At 44.5% G+C, this 20,739-nt stretch overlaps 1 protein-coding gene across 9 annotated transcripts in view; it reads left to right on the plus strand.

Annotated features, from left to right (window-relative positions):
- The window catches only part of AKAP9 (A-kinase anchoring protein 9), a 234,048-nt gene that overhangs the window by 201,680 nt on the left and 11,629 nt on the right, over positions 1–20,739 (plus strand). For 8 of the 9 annotated variants that reach the window (XM_073581974.1, XM_073581976.1, XM_073581975.1 and 5 more), the window contains 11 exons: positions 227–400; positions 2,050–5,484; positions 6,520–7,032; positions 7,806–7,869; positions 9,286–9,395; positions 9,475–9,663; positions 12,299–12,487; positions 13,511–13,649; positions 14,227–14,446; positions 15,718–15,868; positions 19,647–20,306. In XM_073581974.1, the coding sequence (XP_073438075.1) occupies positions 227–400; positions 2,050–5,484; positions 6,520–7,032; positions 7,806–7,869; positions 9,286–9,395; positions 9,475–9,663; positions 12,299–12,487; positions 13,511–13,649; positions 14,227–14,446; positions 15,718–15,868; positions 19,647–20,306 (5,844 nt within the window). Of the gene's footprint in view, positions 1–226; positions 401–2,049; positions 5,485–6,519; positions 7,033–7,805; positions 7,870–9,285; positions 9,396–9,474; positions 9,664–12,298; positions 12,488–13,510; positions 13,650–14,209; positions 14,447–15,717; positions 15,869–19,646; positions 20,307–20,739 lie in introns of those variants that run through there. The other variant, XM_073581981.1, reaches the window with a different exon arrangement.

Genomic DNA, 20,739 nt, shown 5'->3' on the forward strand with positions numbered 1-20,739 from the left:
AAGCTGAGTGCTGTACTCTGCTGTGTCCAGCAGTTCCATATAGTATGATTGGAGAGGTGGCTACAAATGGGTCATTTCCGAGCGCACATTTCAAAAGGTCTTTGTCAGAAGCAGTGAAGGTCCCAGCAGATGGATCCCCACCGATTGCGGCTTTTAATAGTGTGAATGACCCCTTAATGTGATGGTTATAGGTTTGAAGTCTAAATACCTACTTTACATTATTTAGGATGAAGTTGAAAACACACAGCATGAACATCCAGAAACCTTCTCTTCTAAACATCTTCTTCCCAAACCTGGAAAATCAGAGGAAATGTTACTATTGAAAGATCAGGAAATCGACCTGCTCAACGAGCAAATAGGCAAACTACAGGCACAACTGGAGGCTGCAACAGATAACAAGGTGACGTATTGTCCCGCTAATGCCATCTCCGATATTTGTAAGCATTAGTGATGAGCGAATGTGCTCAGATAAGGTGTTATCCGTGCATACTCATGTGGTAACCGAGTGTTTTCCACGTGCTCAAAAACATGTTCAAGTCCCCGCTGCTGCATGTCTTGTGGTTGTTCGACAGCCTCAACACATGCAGGGATTTCCTGTTAGGAATGCAGATCTTTGCATTTCAGTCATATACTAGTCTTCAGTCATACGGACGCACACTGACTTGAGATTGAAGGCCTATCTAAGGACAGTCCATCAATATATCTATGTCCAAGAAAACACATATAAAGCAATCTTATCTGCAATATAATTTTTGTATAGATGTGTCCACTTGGCCGCTCTCCAGTTTTGCTTATCTATGAATGACAGGTCTCTGCCCACAAACAAATTAGGTCTGTCAATCATCGTGGGGAGTGCTGCCCAGCTGACACTTCTTTCCAGGTCAAGCTGATAACTCTGGTAGTGAGCAAATGCTAAAGGAAGACTAAATATAGAAAATAAAATATATCTCACAATTTCAATTTTTTTGCTTTGAGTCTATTTTGAAAATATGTAAAACTGAAAATATAGTCAATAATTTTCTGTACAACATTCCCAGAAAATCAGTTTTCCAGCCTCCCTTCTCTTTTTTGTCCTGTTTTAAGACAACTGGCAGCAGTAGATATGTCCCTTATCTGTCACCTACATCTGTCTGCTCCCCAATATCTTGTATCTGGCTGTAAGTCAACTGAATTCAGTAGGAGCTGTCTACACACCTCTTCTTCTCACTGTCCTGCGTCTGTAAGACAGCTGGCTGCAGCAAGTGCCAACTCCACACCTCTCTTCCTCAATGTCTTGTATCTGACTGTAGGTCACTTGGATGGAGCAGGTTCCTCCTCTGTCTGATAACTCCAACCACAGCTCCTCACTGTCTTGTGTCCAACTGTAGGACAACTGGCTGCAGCAGAAGCCTCACTCCACACCCACCCCTCTGCCTTGCACTGTCTTGTATTCGGCTGTAAGTCTGCTGGATGCAGGAGGAGCCTCCTCTTGTCAGTTTTCACCAGCCCTCTCCTCCTCACTGTCTAGTATCTGACAGTAAGCCAACTGTCTGCCACCTTCACCCTTCTCTTCCTCACTTTCTTCACTTTCTTGTGTCTGGTTCTAAGAATAATGACTCCAACAGGAGCCTCCTTTGTTTGCTTTCGCCACCACTCTCCTCCTATCTTTCTTGTGTCTGGTTGTAAGGCAACTAGCTCAAGGAAGTGTCTCCTCTCCTCTGCCCTGTCTGCTGTAGAATAAAAAACCTCTTGGCCAATACCCTCCTCTAATAACCGAACAGTAGGAACTTAACACCCTGTATTCACCACTGATTTAATACAAGACTGTTTCAGGAAAATACTGAAGACTGAGAGCAATTTGAGGGCAATATTATCTGTAGTTCATTTATATGATTTATTTTTAAGATTATCCTTTAGATATGTTTTTTTTTCTGAAGCACTTCAGGTCTCAGAGGCTTAGTCATCTCACTGTCTTGTAGGCAAGACCTGCTTACAGTGGTTATTATATTTTATGTGTTGCATATAAAAGCAAAATCGTTGGTATATTAGTTTTTATCTTTACTCTTTCAGGTGATTGAAGAAAATAATGAAAAAATTAAGGCTTATAAAAGTCAGATTAAATGCCTAAAAAGTGACCAGGAGAGAATGAAGAAAAGCAACGAAGAGGAGATAGAAAAGCTCAATGAAGTCATAGAAAAACTACAAGAGGAGTTGTCTCGTATAGAGCAAAAAGTTGCTGTGGACTTTGCTGATAAACACCAATTTGAAGACACGGCTGCCGAGAAGGAAATGTTACATCCATTATCTGGTCAAGGAGATGCACCGTTTGCTATCATGGAAGAAGTGAACATGAGTGCAAGCAAACCATCGGCAAACGATATGGCAGTAAGTCACGAGAGCATTAATAATTATGGACAGGGGAAGGAGATCTCCACTATACCATTAAATAAATTATCTGAGACTCTATCAGAGGAGACACAGGTTACTCTGCAGAATATGGAGTCCAAGTTGGAAGAACTGATGGGCATTATTAAAATGAAGGATGAGCAAATTATAATGCTGGAAGAACAAACCCTAGCAATGAAAGACCTGAAAGAAAAAGTCAAAAAGCTTCAGCTTGAACTTGAATATAAAGAAATGGAAAGTTTTAGACATCAGCTTCATCCTGAAAATCTCATTCTACCTCCAAACACTGAAGAAAGTAATACAGATGAGGCACCTACAAACAAGGACATAGTTAGAGCCAAAGAACCTTCAGAAAATCTCGTGAGGAATGACAGAAATGCCACACTCAACATCGATAGATTGACTGAGGAATTACGAGCAAAAACAGCTCAGTATTTGGCAGTCGAAGCCTTGCTCGTATCTGTGCAAGAAGCTTCCAAGGATGCAATACATCGACTTGAGATTCAGGTGCAAGATCTACAGACAAGCATCCAGGAGAAAGATGCACAGCTCCTGCAGTTCACAAATCGCCCTTCAGCCCTGTTTGGAAATCAGGAAATAGAGCGACTAAATCATGTGGTTAGAGATTTACAGCAGAGATTGGCAGATGGAGAGAAGAAGATCAAGGAAGGTCAAAGGGAAACCTTAATAGAAAACTCTGAAGTTCTTCTGCAAAAGGTAGAGCAAGATGAGGGTGAGCTGGCTAGAATAAAAGTGGAGCTCGAGAAGACAAGAATCGAGATGACCCAGCTGGAAAAAGAGTTGGAAAAACACAAATTGTTGCAAATGCCTATCGAAAACAATGAGGAATCTGAAACAAGTATAGGAGGTCCTACAGTGGCTGATCCAGAACAAACTTTGTTCCAAAAGGCAAGAGATCCCCCTGAAGCGACTATAGATATGGTTACATCCACAGAGGATACCATCACTACAATCAAGAATATGGAGTTACAGATTGAAGAACTGCAAAGTGTTATACATCAGAAAGATGCAGAATTGTTGCAGCACAAAAATCTGGAAGAGTTGCTCAACCAACAGATGAGGGAGATTGAGCGGTTGAAGATGGTGCAGGAGGACTTCTCGAAAGAAAAGGAGATTTTAATTGATTCGGAAGTCACCACAAAGGATGGAGAAAGTAAAAGAAACTATAGAGAACCAAGCTCTGAAAGTGAGGACGAGAAAATCTCAGATGGTGGTAATGCCTTCAAGGAAGAATTTGAGAAGACCAAAGTTGAAATAGCTTTGTTAAAAGAAGAGCTAAAAAAGTTAAGAGCTATCAAAACAAAAGGTGGATTAGGTCATACATACCACCAAGATCTGGTCATAGAAAATGAAGTTGCTCTGCAAAATGTTGGTGAAGATGACGCTAAGGTCTATCAACTAAAGGCTGAGCTGGAGGCAACAAGAATGGAGATGGCATTGTTGGAAGAGGAACTGGCAAAACTAAAACTATTTCAAAGATCTGAAGATGAAAAAGGAGGCGAGTCTCGAAATGCTGAAGGACGTCAAGTGATGGGTCTAAAACCAAAATTAAACAAAAGGGAGGCACCAAGTCTGGAAGTGTCAACCTCCATGGAGGAGACCACTACAAAGGATATGGAGTTGCACATAGAAGAACTTCAAAACCTCATAAATCTCAAGGATATAGAATTGTTGCAATGTGAGAATCAGAAAGACCTGCAAGCACAAGAGATCGCACAACTGAAGAAGGTAATCAATGATTTATCAAAAGAAGAGATGAATTATGGTGCTACAAGGAAGGATGGGGAAAGTCTGATCAGCCATAAACCAAAAATCACAGAGAACAGAGACTTGCAGGAAGAGTGTGATGATAAATGTGACTTACAAGGAGAGCTTGAAGAGAAGAGTATGGAAATGACTGCTTTAAAGGAGGAACTAGAAAAGCTAAAAGAGCATAAAAAATACACAGAAAGGAATACTGAAGAAGCCTTTAAAGTTGAGCTTCACGAGAAGGATAATAAACAAATACAAATGGAAAAGCAAGTGATGGTGACATCCACTAAGGAGGAGACCACACAAAACAGTACCCTCGACATGGAGTCACAGTTGCAAGAACTTCAGAAAGTAATAGAAGAGAAAGATTTGGAGTTGAAACAGTTAAGCGAGCAAAAAATGGAGATCGAGCAGCTACGTGATGTGATTGAAACGCTCAACCAAAAATTAGCTGGCGCTGAACTTAAGAACTCATGTAATGTGAAGTCGGAAAGTAGCGCACAGCACGTTAGAGATAAAGAGAAGGCATCAAGACTGCTGATGACTCGTGATACCACTGTGACCAATTCACTAGTTGTAAAGCAGGACTCGAGACAATTGCCAACGGCTGAGGACAGTGTAGACGGTCTAGAGTCTTTGCCAGGCAAGTCTAGCGGAGATGAAAAGTATGACCATGGTGATGTGGAGGAGGCCCTCCTGAGAGACCAGACCGCACAGCACTTGGCCAACCAAGTTTTGCTAACCTCTGTACAGGAGACCATGCAGAACACAATAGACACCATGGAGGACCAGTTACAGGAAGTGCAAAACGTTATTAAAGAGAGAGACTTGGAAATTTTGCTCTATTTAGAAGAGATTGAAACACTGAAAGAGCAGGTCAAAGCTGAAAGCGATCACCATGGACAAATGATGGAGGCCATGGAGGACACACTCAGGGAAAAAGTGGCCGCAGCTCTTGTGAGTGACGCCGCGCTTAAAGCCATTCAGGTGCACACTAAACAATTGCGTGAGGGTGATGGCGCCGACAGACTGGAGGAGGAAGCCAGAAAAATGCAGGCTCTTGTTGCTAAGCCTTGCTTGGAGGAGGAAACCGAGTCAAAGTTATCTGCGCTCTCTATGAGACTTTTAGAGTTGGAGAAACAGCTGTCCGACCTTCATGAGCAGTTACAGGTTGAACGTGAACAGGTTAATATAGCAAATCAGCAGGCAGACGAGAAGGAGAGACAACTCCATGACCTGCGGCAAGTTTTGGAAAATTATACAAGGAATATGGACATGAACCAGACTGAAAGCGAATCAAGAGCGATGGAGTCTGCACTATCCCAGGTGAATGTTTGCTTTTTGCGTTTAGAGGCTAGTGAAAAGACCATTCTTGCAGAAATATATGAAATACATTTCAATAGTTTATATAGAAACACGTGTGTGTGTGTGTGTGTGTGTGTGTGTGTATATATATATATATATATCTATCATATTGTATATGAGTGTGTGTGTGTATGTATGTGTGTATATGTATATATATATATATATATATATATATATATATATATATATATATATATATATATTGTCCTGCAGTTGGGTGACCCTAGAAGGAAGGGGGGAATAACACTTGACTGACTGTAAAATCCGACTACACGGGGTTTGTGTGTAGTCTGTAACCATGGAGAATTATAGCTGTGTATAGGAATTGTAGAAACATAACAGATTTTTAGTGACCGTTATTTGCAAGGTTTTTACAGTTTCTTAAACCGGGTTGTGGCTGCTGCCTTTGCATTAGCTTGAGTTTTGTCCCTGCTTATCATTAAAAGGAATTTCAGTTACCATTGTGTAGGAATGCTTATAAAAGACAAACATATGCCCTACTTATTCTCAGAATCATTGCTGCCTCTCCAATGGCCTCAAACTAAATGTAAGAGTCTATTAACAAGTGCAGTCTAATTGCGGGATAGGTTATAACTTGCTGGGTGTCCGTCCGCAGGGATCCCCGCTTTTCCCAAGCACAAACCATTTAAAATATCCCTTTGTCCATACTCATTCATTGTCTATGGAAATGTCCGAGAAAGCCGAGCTCTGTACTTAGCATCTTCGGCAATCCTGTCGACATGAATGGAGCAGTGGAAAGCATGGGGCACTTCCAAGCCTTGTTCTTTGGAACTATGGAGGACCCAGGAGTCAAACCCCTCAGTAAATTTTCACCTATTCTGTGTCTCATGCAAGGCTGGAAAATCCCATCCATTTGTAGATATGGTAGACAGTGACTGTGTGTATTTATAGGATTGTGCGGTCCATCAGCAATATTGTGGCCTCCATGTCATATAGATGATCACTTACAATGCAATCTTCATAAACATCCTACAGCTCAAAGAATCCAACTTGGCACATCTCGATGAAGACCTTCGAGAAGTCAAGAAATGTCTTGCCCACGCCGAGGAGAAGTTGGCGTTTTATATGAAGAAAGAACTTCAGGAAGAGGAGCAGCAGACCATGCCAGGTGTAGACTTCACAGATGGGGTGAGAAGCCCAGACTGGGCCACCAAGGAGAAGTCAACATCATCATCCCAGACCGACAAAGTCCCAAGTGTTAACAACAGCAACCAGACATCTCGAGTCCACCACAAGCACATAGGAGTCCAGAAGGAGATGGAGTCCGCTTGCCTGAACAATACCTCGGAGGAAGTGGCCGAATTAATGGAGCTCTATACGGACAAGATCAGCCAGATGCAAGAGCTCCACGCGGCTGAGATCCTCGACATGGAATCCCGGCACATCAACGAGGCGGACACTCTGAGGAGGGATCAGTATGCTGTCGCACAGGCACTCACTAATGAGTGTGAGGCTCTTAAAGCCGTTATCGAGGCCTTGAAATCTTCAGTAAGTACCTCTGTATTAGACAGCATGTTATATGTGCACTGAAAAGTTTATATTCTGGACCCTAATTCCAGGTCCAAAGCCCAGAACATTCTTCAGTCTTATTGCTCTGAAACCCATCATGTTTTTTCCCAATGAAGTAATGGCATAGTTATATAGGGGATTGTCTCTAAATAAAAATGATACCTTTAATGTACATATCCGGTTTGACAGGAATGAGAAACAGAAATCCTATGTAGACTGGAAGTGCACTGGGGGCGTATCAATGCACTTTCAAGGGTCATGACACGCCCCCAGTGCACTTTTTTGCATGTGGCTTCTTTTTCATTTATGACTGGGTTATCAGTTCTCTGGTAGAAAAGGATATCCTCTTTGTTAGGAGACAAAATCCTACACAGCCATACCACTACTCTTATATGGAAAAACGTGGCAGCACAACATGTAGAGATTATGGGATCCTGGTTTACAGCTTCCTACGTCTCTCCCTAAGGTCTTTAGTTTCGTCAGGCTGGGCAGACCATCTGATGTGTATTGTGGCCCCTTTACTCTCCCGTGACTAGTTATTGGATGGAGCAGAAGCTGAAGATGCCACCACTGCTCCAGTGACAGCGGAGCACTGGCAGTAATCGGGCAGACCATACCGTATTGGATCAGCCTTTGGTTATGTTTTTTTTTTTTTTCCTAATAGATTATTAATGAGTTTTTAGGGGTTTTTCTGCTTCTTTCCCTTTATTACAATTTTTAAAAATCTAATTATATTTTTTGTATTTCTCCAGGATAGAGGCGTTCCAGATTCTGCTCTTTCAACACCGTATCACCTCACAGATGCTGCCTTGAGTGGTGAGATCATTTTCTCTATTAACCTGAATATCTGAATATATTTATGTGGTTTTATAATTCGTAGTTTGGAGTGTTTATGTGGTTTGGGATAGTCCATGGCTCCCAGAGCAGAGCCCTGCACACCTGATATACTACCTGCAGCATCCTGGCGCCACTTCCGATTAGTAGAGCCGGAACGTCATCATTGTGGTGCAATGCATTGAGCCTTGTAGTCAGAAGTGTCAGTAAATTGGTTTGTAGGGCTCTGGTCGTGCGGCCCCCACTAATTACATGCCCACTAGACCAAGATCAAGCAAATCTTTTTTGCTCAACTCTTTATCTAGTAAATAGATGCCTATATGTATAGACGTAGAAGAGCTGTTTGCGTAGCTTTGTATAAATGATCAAGTTATCAATGAGCATTTAAAGTGTCTTTACGTAGGACTGCTTGTTATCCATTGTATTTTCTTAACTAGGAAAAACTTGTCCTAGACCTTCTACACAAATTCAGACCCCAGATCACTAAGTAAGGACTGCTAAATAAATCTAATCAGACCGCTCAGTTAATTTTGACCCTAGTCCAGGCTTTTTAGTTCATCAGTTCATTTTGTAGCCTCTACTAGACCTTACAATTCATTTCGAGCCCAGATTAAACCCCTGAGTTTATTGTGACTCTATGCCAGATTGACTTTTTTGACCCTGGCCCCTCCTTTTTGATTCCGGCCTCTTTTTTTTTTTTTTTTTTTTTTTTTTTTTATTCCCACCCCTCCTTTTTGATTCCCGCCCCTTCTTTTTGATTTCGGCCCCTTTTTTTTTTTTTTTTTTTTTTTTTTTTTTTTAACTCCGGCCCTTCCTTTTTGACTCCATCTTTCCTCTTTTGGCTCCAGTCCCTCCTTTCTGATTTCCGCTCCCTCAGTTCAGTTTGACCCCGGATCAGACCTTTGAATTAATTTTGACCCTAGACCAGACCCCTAAACTGCTTAATTTATTTTGACCACAGGCTAAATCTTCTCAATTTATTAAGACTCATATCAGACTCTGAAATTGATTCAGATCCCAGATCAGGCCTCTAAATTAATTCGGAATCTCAACTAGATCTAAGGCTTCTAAACTAATACAAAGGCCAAAACGGGCCCCTAAATGTATTTATACCACAGATCACTAAATTAATCAGCCCCCTAATTTCACTTCCTAGAAACAATAAAATATTCAGTCCCCAGACCAAATTCATGGACTTGCCCTCTTCATACCCGGGGGTCTGTGGTCCACCAAAGTCAGGTTTGTTGGCATCCATAAAACACCACCATAGCCATAGAGAACAAGCAAAGTACAATGATGGGGACTTTGACTGTTTTTTTAAGAGCCCCGGGCTTCTAAACTGCTCATAATATAATTCTTTTTCTCGCTTATTTTTTTGGGGGGGGCTTATGGACACAGAATGTGATTGGATCCAGGGAACATACGATGCTCAGAATCTGGACCAACTTCCCGAAGGACTGAGAGTGGAAGATGAGGTCCCAGAAGAGTTGCTTCCAAGCAAGATCAAGGTACCAGCTGAAATAATAGTTGACCCCCCCCCCTCCCCGATATTTATACCTGTACTAACATGCAGCGCCATTTCTACAGTACTTGTTACGTGCCGTCCATCAAGAGGGGATGCAGGTGTTGTCACTGACCGAAGCCACCAGCCCCGAGAAGGAGAAACCTTTTACTATCAACACCCAGTCATGGCGCGGGGAAAGAAAAACCTTAATAGAGACCATCTCATCACTGAAGGACTTGATTGCGAAAATGCAGATTTACAAGGATCCTGAGGTTTGTCTGCAATACTTTTACAGGTTTTGATATTTGTCTATATTTTTTAGTACACCAGACATGAACAGCCATGTAAAAGTCGTCTCAGAATATATAAAACCCTGTTGTTTTGTGGAATCAGGAAGAGTTTTATAGAGAATGGGGTCCTGAGGAAATGTTAGTCATTCTAGGCAACATAGTACTGACCATTTGGTGCCCTGATAATACTGCCATTTACAGCCCACATAATACCACCAGGTACTGCACAAATATACAGTATCCAAGATAAATGGTCTTTAAAAAATCCACAAAACATTGCCAATAAGCTGAGCTTCTCCAAAGGGTGCACCGAGCTTTTGTGCTTTGTTTGAATGGTCATTCTGCTGATACACTCCCTATAATGCATACCTGTCATTTCACCCAGAACCTGTAGAACAGCATGCTCTTGCTACAGACATCACCCACAAGAGAAAACTGCTTTAGGTGAACAAACTCGTCTAAAACATCCAGGAACTGCATCAATTTTTATGCTTTGTAAAAAAAATTTTGGCGATTTTTCTTGATCAGCCTTCTGCCAGAGCTATACGCGCTGGAACTTTCTTTCCATTCTCAGAATGCATTGCATCCACCTTTGCCCAATGCCTTATACTGAAATGAACACCCATTTCTGTTTTGTCTGTATGCAGTTTAATAGCCAAGAGAGCAGGAGCTGACAGAAAAAGACCTGCTCCCACTTCTTGTAGAGACAAAAACTCCCGCACCCACTTGGTGTAATGAGACACAGTCCCATCCCCACTTCCTCTAGTGAGAAAGTCCAGCCCCCACTTCCTGTACTGCGACATGGTCCAGCCCCCACTTCCTGTACTGCGACATGGTCCAGCCCCCACTTCCTGTACTGCGACATGGTCCCGCCCCCACTTCCTGTACTGCGACATAGTCCCACCCCCACTTCCTGTACTGCGACATAGTCCCACCCCCACTTCCTGTACTGCGACATAGTCCCACCCCCACTTCCTGTACTGCAACTTAGTCCCGCCCCTGCTTTCTGTCGTTAGACTGTCGTAGTCCCGCTTCCCATCACCAGTCATAGCCCCTCTTCCCATGGCGAGACAGTCATAGCCCCTCTTCCCGTTGCCAGGCAGTCGTGGCTCCACTTCCCATGGCCAGGCAGTCGTGGCTCCGCTTCCCGTGGCCAGGCAGTCGTGGCCCCCGCTTCCCGTGGCCAGGCAGTCGTGGCCCCCGCTTCCCGTGGCCAGGCAGTCGTGGCCCCCGCTTCCCGTGGCCAGGCAGTCGTGGCCCCCGCTTCCCGTGGCCAGGCAGTCGTGGCCCCCGCTTCCCGTGGCCAGGCAGTCGTGGCCCCCGCTTCCCGTGGCCAGGCAGTCGTGGCCCCCGCTTCCCGTGGCCAGGCAGTCGTGGCCCCCGCTTCCCGTGGCCAGGCAGTCGTGGCCCCCGCTTCCCGTGGCCAGGCAGTCGTGGCCCCCGCTTCCCGTGGCCAGGCAGTCGTGGCCCCCGCTTCCCGTGGCCAGGCAGTCGTGGCCCCCGCTTCCCGTGGCCAGGCAGTCGTGGCCCCCGCTTCCCGTGGCCAGGCAGTCGTGGCCCCCGCTTCCCGTGGCCAGGCAGTCGTGGCCCCCGCTTCCCGTGGCCAGGCAGTCGTGGCCCCCGCTTCCCGTGGCCAGGCAGTCGTGGCCCCCGCTTCCCGTGGCCAGGCAGTCGTGGCCCCCGCTTCCCGTGGCCAGGCAGTCGTGGCCCCCGCTTCCCGTGGCCAGGCAGTCGTGGCCCCCGCTTCCCGTGGCCAGGCAGTCGTGGCCCCCGCTTCCCGTGGCCAGGCAGTCGTGGCCCCCGCTTCCCGTGGCCAGGCAGTCGTGGCCCCCGCTTCCCGTGGCCAGGCAGTCGTGGCCCCCGCTTCCCGTGGCCAGGCAGTCGTGGCCCCCGCTTCCCGTGGCCAGGCAGTCGTGGCCCCCGCTTCCCGTGGCCAGGCAGTCTTGGCCCCCGCTTCCCGTGGCCAGGCAGTCGTGGCCCCCGCTTGCCGTGGCCAGGCAGTCGTAGCCCCCCCGCTTGCCGTGGCCAGGCAGTCGTGGCCCCCGCTTGCCGTCGCCAGGCAGTCGTAGCCCCCCCCCGCTTGCCGTCGCCAGGCAGTCGTAGCCCCCCCGCTTGCCGTCGCCAGGCAGTCGTAGCCCCCCCGCTTGCCGTCGCCAGGCAGTCGTAGCCCCCCCGCTTGCCGTCGCCAGGCAGTCGTAGCCCCCCGCTTGCCGTCGCCAGGCAGTCGTAGCCCCCCGCTTGCCGTCGCCAGGCAGTCGTAGCCCCCCGCTTGCCGTCGCCAGGCAGTCGTAGCCCCCCGCTTGCCGTCGCCAGACATTCAGGCCCATTTTCCGTAATCCATCTTGATGTCTTCTGCTAGAGGCAGATTACACCTGACAATGTGTAGTGAAGCACACACTGAACACAACTAAGGTACTGTTCAGTTTTTCGTTGTGGCCTCCATTTTTAAGAGAAGCCACAATGGATATGCTACATGATGAGCCCCACCAGTGTCTGGACCCCATTGATCTATAGTAAGTCTTCGGTTCAGCCGTGGAGTTTTGCTGCTGTTTGGAAGGGAAAAGGAGCGCCGCGTGCATCTGGAAGTTTTCTTAATTTTGTTTCCTTTATATTTTAGGTTCATGCAAGGTCGGATTTTCATGACCGCTGCCCAGACTGGAGAGGAGAGCTGTTTCGCGCCATACAGGAGGTTTTCTGTAGAGAGCAGGACGCCCTTCTCTCTGCTTTCCATACCCAGTTGTCCTCACTGGGCATTTGTGATGCCACCGCCTTAGTCAGTCAAATGCAGCACCAGCTGCAAGAACAGGTGACTCCTCCGGCGCGGGCCGTGGCTGTCTGCACCAGATATGCTCTATGGTTATCATAGTGCAGTGTTTTTAAAGGGGTTCTTCAAATTTAAGTAAATCTTAAAAAGGGGATTTCCCAAAATTAAAGGGTATCCCCAATCATCCTGATAGGGGATACCTTAGTAATTACTGGGAGTGCGATCGCTGGGCCTTTTTCTAGACTGAAGCTTTTCGGTGATGGAGCTGATGTTGAGCATTGGCGCCTCCGCTCCATTCATCCCCTCTCTGTCATTGACAGCGAATGAAGTTGAGATTTTCACACTCGACCTCCACATCACTCAGACATCTGTCAGTGCCCCAGCGATCGGTAACTTACCCCCTATCGTATGGATAGAGAATAACTTTTCAATTTGGAGAAAAAAAAAACTTTAATCTTTTTCGAATAAAAAGTTTTTCAAGTTTATATGTTGTCATATATTTTAGTTTCCTGATCTATTCTTGCTTCCAGTGAATGGAAAAATTTCTATTTACAGCCAGAGGTTAAAAAAAACCCTCCTATACAGACTTAATACCGTCACAGATGAGGGGCTGCTACAATGTCATCATCCATTTAAAAAAAAAAAAAAAAAAAAAGACATTTACTGATATTTTGCAGCAAACATAAGACAGGAGATAGCAAAGACGCTGTATCTCCAGGAGGGAAGCAAACCCTCAGTTGTGAACAGGATTTCAGCCTCTAAAAATATAGATTAATTCCACTCACTGACTGAAGCAGAGATATGGAAAATTGTGGTGAATTGAAATGCAAAGTATACCTATTGATGTGGAAGGCTGCAGTCGTTCGTTCCACATGGTGGAGCCCCATCTCCGCCTTTGTAATGCATTGTGACTAAGCAGCCACGTTACGGCAATGCCGCAGTGCTCCGTGCAAATTCGGGTCAGCTGTGCTGCATATGAATGTAGAAGGGCATAGCGTATCGGTAGTGCAGTATAGCATACTAATTTTTGTAATGGCTACTGATTGTATTATAAATGTTTTTTAGGGCATGGAGCAGATTAACGCCATGGACTGTATACAGAACGCAGAACGGCGGAGTTTGCTGCTCGAGATCCAGGATCTTCGAGCTAAGTTGACCAATCTGCAAATTCATCCCGGTATTGAATCCTTGCATCACACTGAAGGTAATATAACAAAACTTATTAATGTTATTGTATAAGTTGATCACATATCGCCAGGTTATGCCATCACTATATGGTCAGAAGATGTCAGACCAGTCCTGAGAATGGAGGGTCCGCACATCTACTTTTTCCTACATCTTGGCACCTGCTTCTATACATGAGCGGATCTGATGAAATTCACATTCTCCAAATCCGCTGGATTTTACCGGCAAATTTGATTAACAGCAAATTTATTCTCTGCGAATTGAATGTCCCTTATTATACTCAGGGGTCTGGAGGGACAAGAGAAACCCCAGGGCATAATAAACATAAGATATAGGAAAAAAGGGATTAACCAATTCTCAACTCCACTGCTCACTCTCCCCTGTACGGTCCTCGACACCTCTTCTTACCGGCATCATGTGTTGAGACCGAGGGAATCTTGACTTGGTTGTCACCTAGAAATCAAGAACGTAAGACAAGATGGCAGAAAGTGGAAATTTGTCCTTGCTTTTTTCATTGTTTTGGACCAAAAAGAAAGCTGAACACATGGACATTGTATCAGAACCCACAACTTTATACAGTTCTTTTCTCCGGACAGGGGCTGCTCGCTATCTGCCGCAAGATCAGGCCTCGCTCCCGCAAGAAATGCACCTGCAGCTTAACAGCATGAACGCGAAAGCCAGCGAGCTGCATGACCAGCTGGCCTCCGAGAGGCTCTTGTCAGCCGAAATCAAGAATGAACTTGCACTAACCAAGATGGAACTTGAATCGACCCTCAAGCTGCAGCAAAAGCACTTTAAAGAACTCGAGTCTCTCAGGTGATCTAGCCATAAATATCTGATCTAAAGCAGAAAAATGTGATTGCTTTCTATCAGAAACATCGCCACACCTGTCCATTGGATGCTTCATGTAGTGCAGTTTGACACTATTTAAACTAATTGGAATTTTACCATCTATCAACAGGTGTGACGCTGTTTCTGAAAAAAAAAGCAGACATTTATTTCTAATCCAGGACAATCACTTTTTGCCACATTCAAAATAAAACAATTTAAAAAATACACACATTTGGTATCGCCGGGTTCAGAAATGTCCGATCAAAATACAAAATAAATTAATCCAATCGCTTAAATGACATTTCGAGGAAAAAAAATTGAAATGCCAGAATTCTTTGGCCGCCGCAACATTTGCAATGAAATGCAATAAGAGACCATCTAAAAATCGTATTTACCCCAAAATGGTATCGATAAAAAGAGTAGCTCAGGGTGCAAAATATAAGCCATCACCCAGGCCCTGAAAAATGGAGACGCTACACGCTCAGAAAATGGCAACAAAAGTGCATTTATTTTCTTACAAATTAGGGATTTTTTTCACCAATTAAATTAAAAATAACCTACACACATTTGCTATCTGTGAACTCGGGTAATCTCTGGGAGAATCATAATAGCAGGTTGGTTTTAGCATTTAGTGAGCATAAATTAAAAAGAAAAAATTGTGAAATTGCTTTGTTTGCAATTTCACCACACTTGGAATTTTTTTTCTTTTTTTCAGTACGCTGTATGGTGAAATCAGTGGTGTTCAAAAGTGCAACTCGTCCCTCAGAAAAGTTGCAAATTAGCTCTCTAGAAGGAAGAAAAACAGTATTATCTGGGGCCACTTAAAGAGAGTGTCCCTGTAATTCATTATGCCTATAGGTGGCGCTATAGAGACTGTATCCTTCCTTCTGGTTTGCAGCACATTCACATAGTACAGCAGTAATGGGATATTTGTGGTTTCAGGTATATTTTATGCCGCATGTTTGCACATGCACTACAAAATCACAAAGGCTGTCATCTATCGGGAACGCGAGACTCCTTTCGTGCAGCACGCCTCATATGGAGCTGTCATGGTGGCCTGAGCTGGTTTTTAAGCTCTGGCTATAGGGTGTAAATATAAAACCTGGGCCCTTGGTGGCTACAGGAGTCCCAGGGCCATCTGGCACCAGTATTGTACATGGCACATGATGGGGACCTGATACAGATGTTACACAGTAGTCCAATCATGAGAGCAGATTGTGGGATTTTATTGCTCTAATTATTCCATCTGTAATCAGGATGGAGCTGAAGAAGAGACGAGAGGAGCTGGACAGCTTGAACGACGCCCTGGTGAACGAGCAGAAGAGGAGCAGGGAGCTGCAGTATGCTCTGGAGAAAGAGAAGACTAAAATCGAGCGTAGTCAGCAGCAAGAGAAGGAAGAGCTGGAGGTGAGGCGCCACAGACAGAAAGACCGATACCTGGAGATGACACAGAACACAGTGTAACATCACTGGTAGCAAATGTCCTTGAAAAATCAGTCACTTATATTACTCCTCTTCATAAGCAGTGAAGTAACTTTGTAATTAGATTGTATTACTTAACGTGTACTGATCCTAAGTTATAGCCTTAATCCAGAGCTGCACTCATAAGTCTGCAGGGAGCTGAAATCTCAACATTGGCGCAGGGTTTGCACATAGTTCTAGTGATTTGCATAACTGCAAAATGTAAAGTTTACATCTGCTCTGGTATGTCTGACTCTGAGTTTACTGAGTGCAGCTCTGGGGTATAATACAGGATGTAACTCAGGATCAGTAATGTAATGTATGTACACAGTGACTGCACCAGCAGAATAGTGAGTGGAGCTCTGGGGTATAATACAGAATGTAACACAGGATCAGTAATGTAATATATGTACACAGTGACTGCACCAGCAGAATAGTGAGTGCAGCTCTGGGGTATAATACAGGATGTAACGCAGGATCAGTAATGTAATGTATGTACACAGTGACTGCACCAGCAGAATAGTGAGTGCAGCTCTGGAGTATAATACAGGAGGTAACTCAGGATCAGTAATGTAATGTATGTACACAGTGACTGCAACAGCAGAATAGTGAGTGCAGCTCTGCAGTATAATACAGGGTGTAACTCAGGATCAGTAATGTAATGTATGTACACAGTGACTGCACCAGCAGAATAGTGAGTGCAGCTCTGGAGTATAAAACAGCATGTAACTCAGGATCAGTACAGGATAAGTAATGTAATGTACAGCGCCTTGCAAAAGTATTCAATTTTTCAACCTTTTCCCACATATCATGCTTCAAACATAAAGATACCAAATGTAAGTTTTTGGTGAAGAATCAACAAGTGGGACACAATTGTGAAGTTGAACTAAATTTATTGGTTATTTTAAATTTTTGTGTATGTTCAAAAACTGAAAAGTGGGGCGTGCAATATTATTCGGCCCCTTTAACTTAATACTTTGTGGCACCACCTTTTGCTGCGATTACAGCTGCAAGTCGCTTGGGGTATGTCTCCTATCAGTTTTTTTACATCGAGAGACTGAAATTCTTGCCCAATCTTCCTTGGAAAACAGCTCGAGCTCAGTGAGGTTGGATGGAGATCATTTGTGAACAGCAGTTTTCAGCCCTTTCCACAGATTCTCGATTGGATTCAGGTCTGGACTTTGACTTGGCCATTCTAACACCTGGATACGTTTATTTGTGAACCATTCCATTGTAGATTTTGCTTTATGTTTGGGATCATTGTCTTGTTGGAAGACAAATCTCCGTTCCAGTCTTTTGCAGACTCCAACAGGTTTTCTTCAAGAATGCTCCTGTATTTGGCTCCATCATCTTTCCATCTATTTTAACCATCTTCCCTGTCCCTGCTGAAGAAAAGCAGTCCCAAACCATGATGCTGCCACCACCATCTTTGACAGTGGGGATGGTGTGTTCAGGGTGATGAGCTGTGTTGCCTTTACGCCAAACATATCGTTTGGCATTGTTGCCAAAAAGTACGATTTTGGTTTCATCTGACCAGAGCACCTTCTTCTACCTGTTTGGTGTGTCTCCCAGGTGGCTTGTTGCAATCTTTAAACAACACTTTTTATGGATATCTTTAAGAAATGTCTGTCTTCTTGCCACTTTTCCATAAAGGCCAGATTTGTGCAGTGTACGGCTGATTGTTGTCCTATGGACAGACTGTCCCACCTCAGCTGTAGATCTCTGCAGTTCATCCAGAGTGATCATGGGCCTCTTGGCTGCATCTCTGATCAGTCTTCCCCTAGTTTGAGATGAAAGTTTAGAGGGACGGCCAGGTCTTGGTAGATTTGCAGTGGTATGATACTCCTTCAATATGATCGCTTGCACAGTGCTCCTTGGGATGTTTACAGTTTTGTAAATCATTTTGTATCCAAATCTGGCTTTAAACTTCTCCACAACAGTATCACTGGGCTTCAAACAAAACCCTGAGACTATCACAGAGCAGGTGCATTTATACGGAGACTTGATTACACACAGGTGGATTATATTTATCATCATTAGTCATTTAGGACAACATTGGATCATTCAGAGATCCACAATGAACTTCTGGAGTGAGTGTGCTGCACTGAAAGTAAAGGGGCCGAATAATATTGCACGCCCCACTTTTAAATTTTTGAGGAAATTCAAAAACTGAAAATAACCAATAAATTTCGTTCAACTTCACAATTGTGTGCCACTTGTTGTTGATTCTTCACCAAAAATTTACATTTGGTATCTTTATGTTTGAAGCATGATATGTGGGAAAAGGATGAAAAGTTCCAGGGGGTCGAATACTTCCGCAAGGCACTGTGTGTACACAGTGACTGCACCAGCAGAATAGTGAGTGCAGCTTTGGAGTATAATACATCTGGGATGTAACTCAGGATCAGTAATGTAATGTATGTACACAGTGACTGCACCAGCATAATAGTGAGTGCAGCTCTGGAGTATAATACAGGATGTAACTCAGGATCAGTAATGTAATGTATGTATAAAGTACAGTGACTGCACCAGCAGAATAGTGAGTGCAGCTCTGGAGTATAACATAGGATGTAACTCAGGATCAGTAATGTAATGTATGTACACAGTGACTGCACCAGCAGAATAGTGAGTGGAGCTCTGGGGTATAATACAGGAGGTAACTCGGGATCAGTAATGTAATGTATGTACACAGTGACTGCACCAGCAGAATAGTGAGTGCAGCTCTGGAGTATAGTACAGGATGTAACTCAGGATCAGTAATGTAATGCATGTACACAGTGACTGCACCAGCAGAATAGTGAGTGCAGCTCTGGAGTATAATACAGGATGTAACTCAGGATCAGTAATGTAATGTATGTACACAGTGACTGCACCAGCAGAATAGTGAGTGCAGCTCTGGGGTATGATACAGGATGTAACTCATGATCAGTAATGTATGTACACAGTGACTGCACCAGCAGAATAGTGAGTGCAGCTCTGGGGTATAATACAGGATGTAACTCAGGATCAGTAATGTATGTACACAGTGACTGCACCAGCAGAATAGTGAGTGCAGCTCTGGGGTATGATACAGGATGTAACTCACGATCAGTAATCTAATGTATGTACACAGTGACTGCACCAGCAGAATAGTGAGTGCAGCTCTGGAGTATAATACAGGATGTAACTCAGGATCAGTAATGTAATGTATGTACATAGTGACTGCACCAGCAGAATAGTGAGTGCAGCTCTGGAGTATAATACAGGATGTAACTCAGGATCAGTAATGTAATGTATGTACACAGTGACTGCACCAGCAGAATAGTGAGTGCAGCTCTGGAGTATAATACAGGATGTAACTCAGGATCAGTAATGTAATGTATGTAAACAGTGACTGCACCAGCAGAATAGTACGTGCAGCTCTGGAATAGAATACACAAGTTAATCTCATTTTGTAATTTTGCAGTCTTCCTCTATAACAGTAACTGGGACATCCATATTTGTCATCGAAGGAAAACATGCCTTTGTCTTGGCTTTTCTTGGCCTCGCCAGCTTTGCCATAACGGGAGCACTTAGTGATCACAGGGTCTGACAGACTGTGGCAGTGTTGCTCATTGAGTGCTATGTGAAGTGGAAAAGAAAAACAAAAATAATTATAAATTATCATCTGTTATTGTGTCTTTGGCCCGAGATAAACAGATAGCAACCGTAATGGAACCAAATAAATTTATATTTTTGTTTTTAGGACTTGCAAATATTCTTAGAAGAGCAGAAGACCAAGACTCGTGACCTCAGCAAGCAGTTGGCAAAGGAGCAGCTGCTTGTAAAAAGCCTCCAGGAGCAGCTCGCTACCAAGGAAAATCTATATGATGCCGCGCTTTCCCAGGAGAGAAGTAAAGTGTCAGAACTCCAGGCAGTTCTGGTTGCAGAGAGGACGCGATCTGGCGAGCTGGCCATTGGCCTCGAATGTAAGCAAGGCATTGAGGCTAGAGTCCGAAACACTGAAGAAACCGGGGAGTCGGAAGCTCACAATTCAGCCGAGGAGCTGCTGAGAGACCTCCAGGCCCAGCTAGACGCCAAACATCATCGTATCATAGAGTTAGTGACAGAGGCTGAGGCACACAAGCTGGAAAGTGTCCAACTGAGGCAGAATCTGGACGAGGAGAGACATCGACTTCAAAAAGAGGTAGAAGCGGAGAGAGAAGCTGCAAAACTCTGCTCGAAACGGACGGAGGAACTCAAGACTGAGGTGGAGGAGCTTCAGCGGCAGGTACAGGACAAAGTGACGGAGATCAGGAGGCTCCAGGCAGAGGAGAGACACCTAAAAGACACAATTCAGAGTCTCCAGAACACCGAGAGAACCAAAGAAAATGTCCCAGAAAGGACTGAGCTCCCCGAATCTTCTGTAAGTTGTCTTATATGAGATAAAACGCTTCATTTTTTTTATTTGCATCTTGAAATCTGTAACCATAATATCTAGCTACCCATCTGTAGCTGCCACGTCTAACCCCAGACAAATGACATGGGTGGTCATCTATCTGGTCTAGGTGTATCTATTCAATCCCTCTGTTGTAGGGGAAGGAACGTGACAACCAGAGAGGTATTTACCGGAGATGAGAAATTCATTTTCTGCTTCCCTCGTTCAGCGTCCTGTCCGGTTTTCCTTGGAAGCCATACTTCATTTCTATGCCCAGCATCCTCAAGACATCTTGGCCAGAGACCCAGGATGCCTGGCGGAGGATGCCGGGCACAGAGGTGAAGACTGGCTACCACGGAGGACCTTACTGGGCACAGGGCTAGGGCACAGATCGAATTGCTCATCTCTAGTATTTGCGCCA

Source organism: Dendrobates tinctorius, unplaced genomic scaffold (assembly GCF_039654945.1).
Source record: "Dendrobates tinctorius isolate UK_male_01 unplaced genomic scaffold, ASM3965494v1 ptg000070l, whole genome shotgun sequence".
Taxonomy (NCBI): Eukaryota; Metazoa; Chordata; class Amphibia; order Anura; family Dendrobatidae; genus Dendrobates; species Dendrobates tinctorius.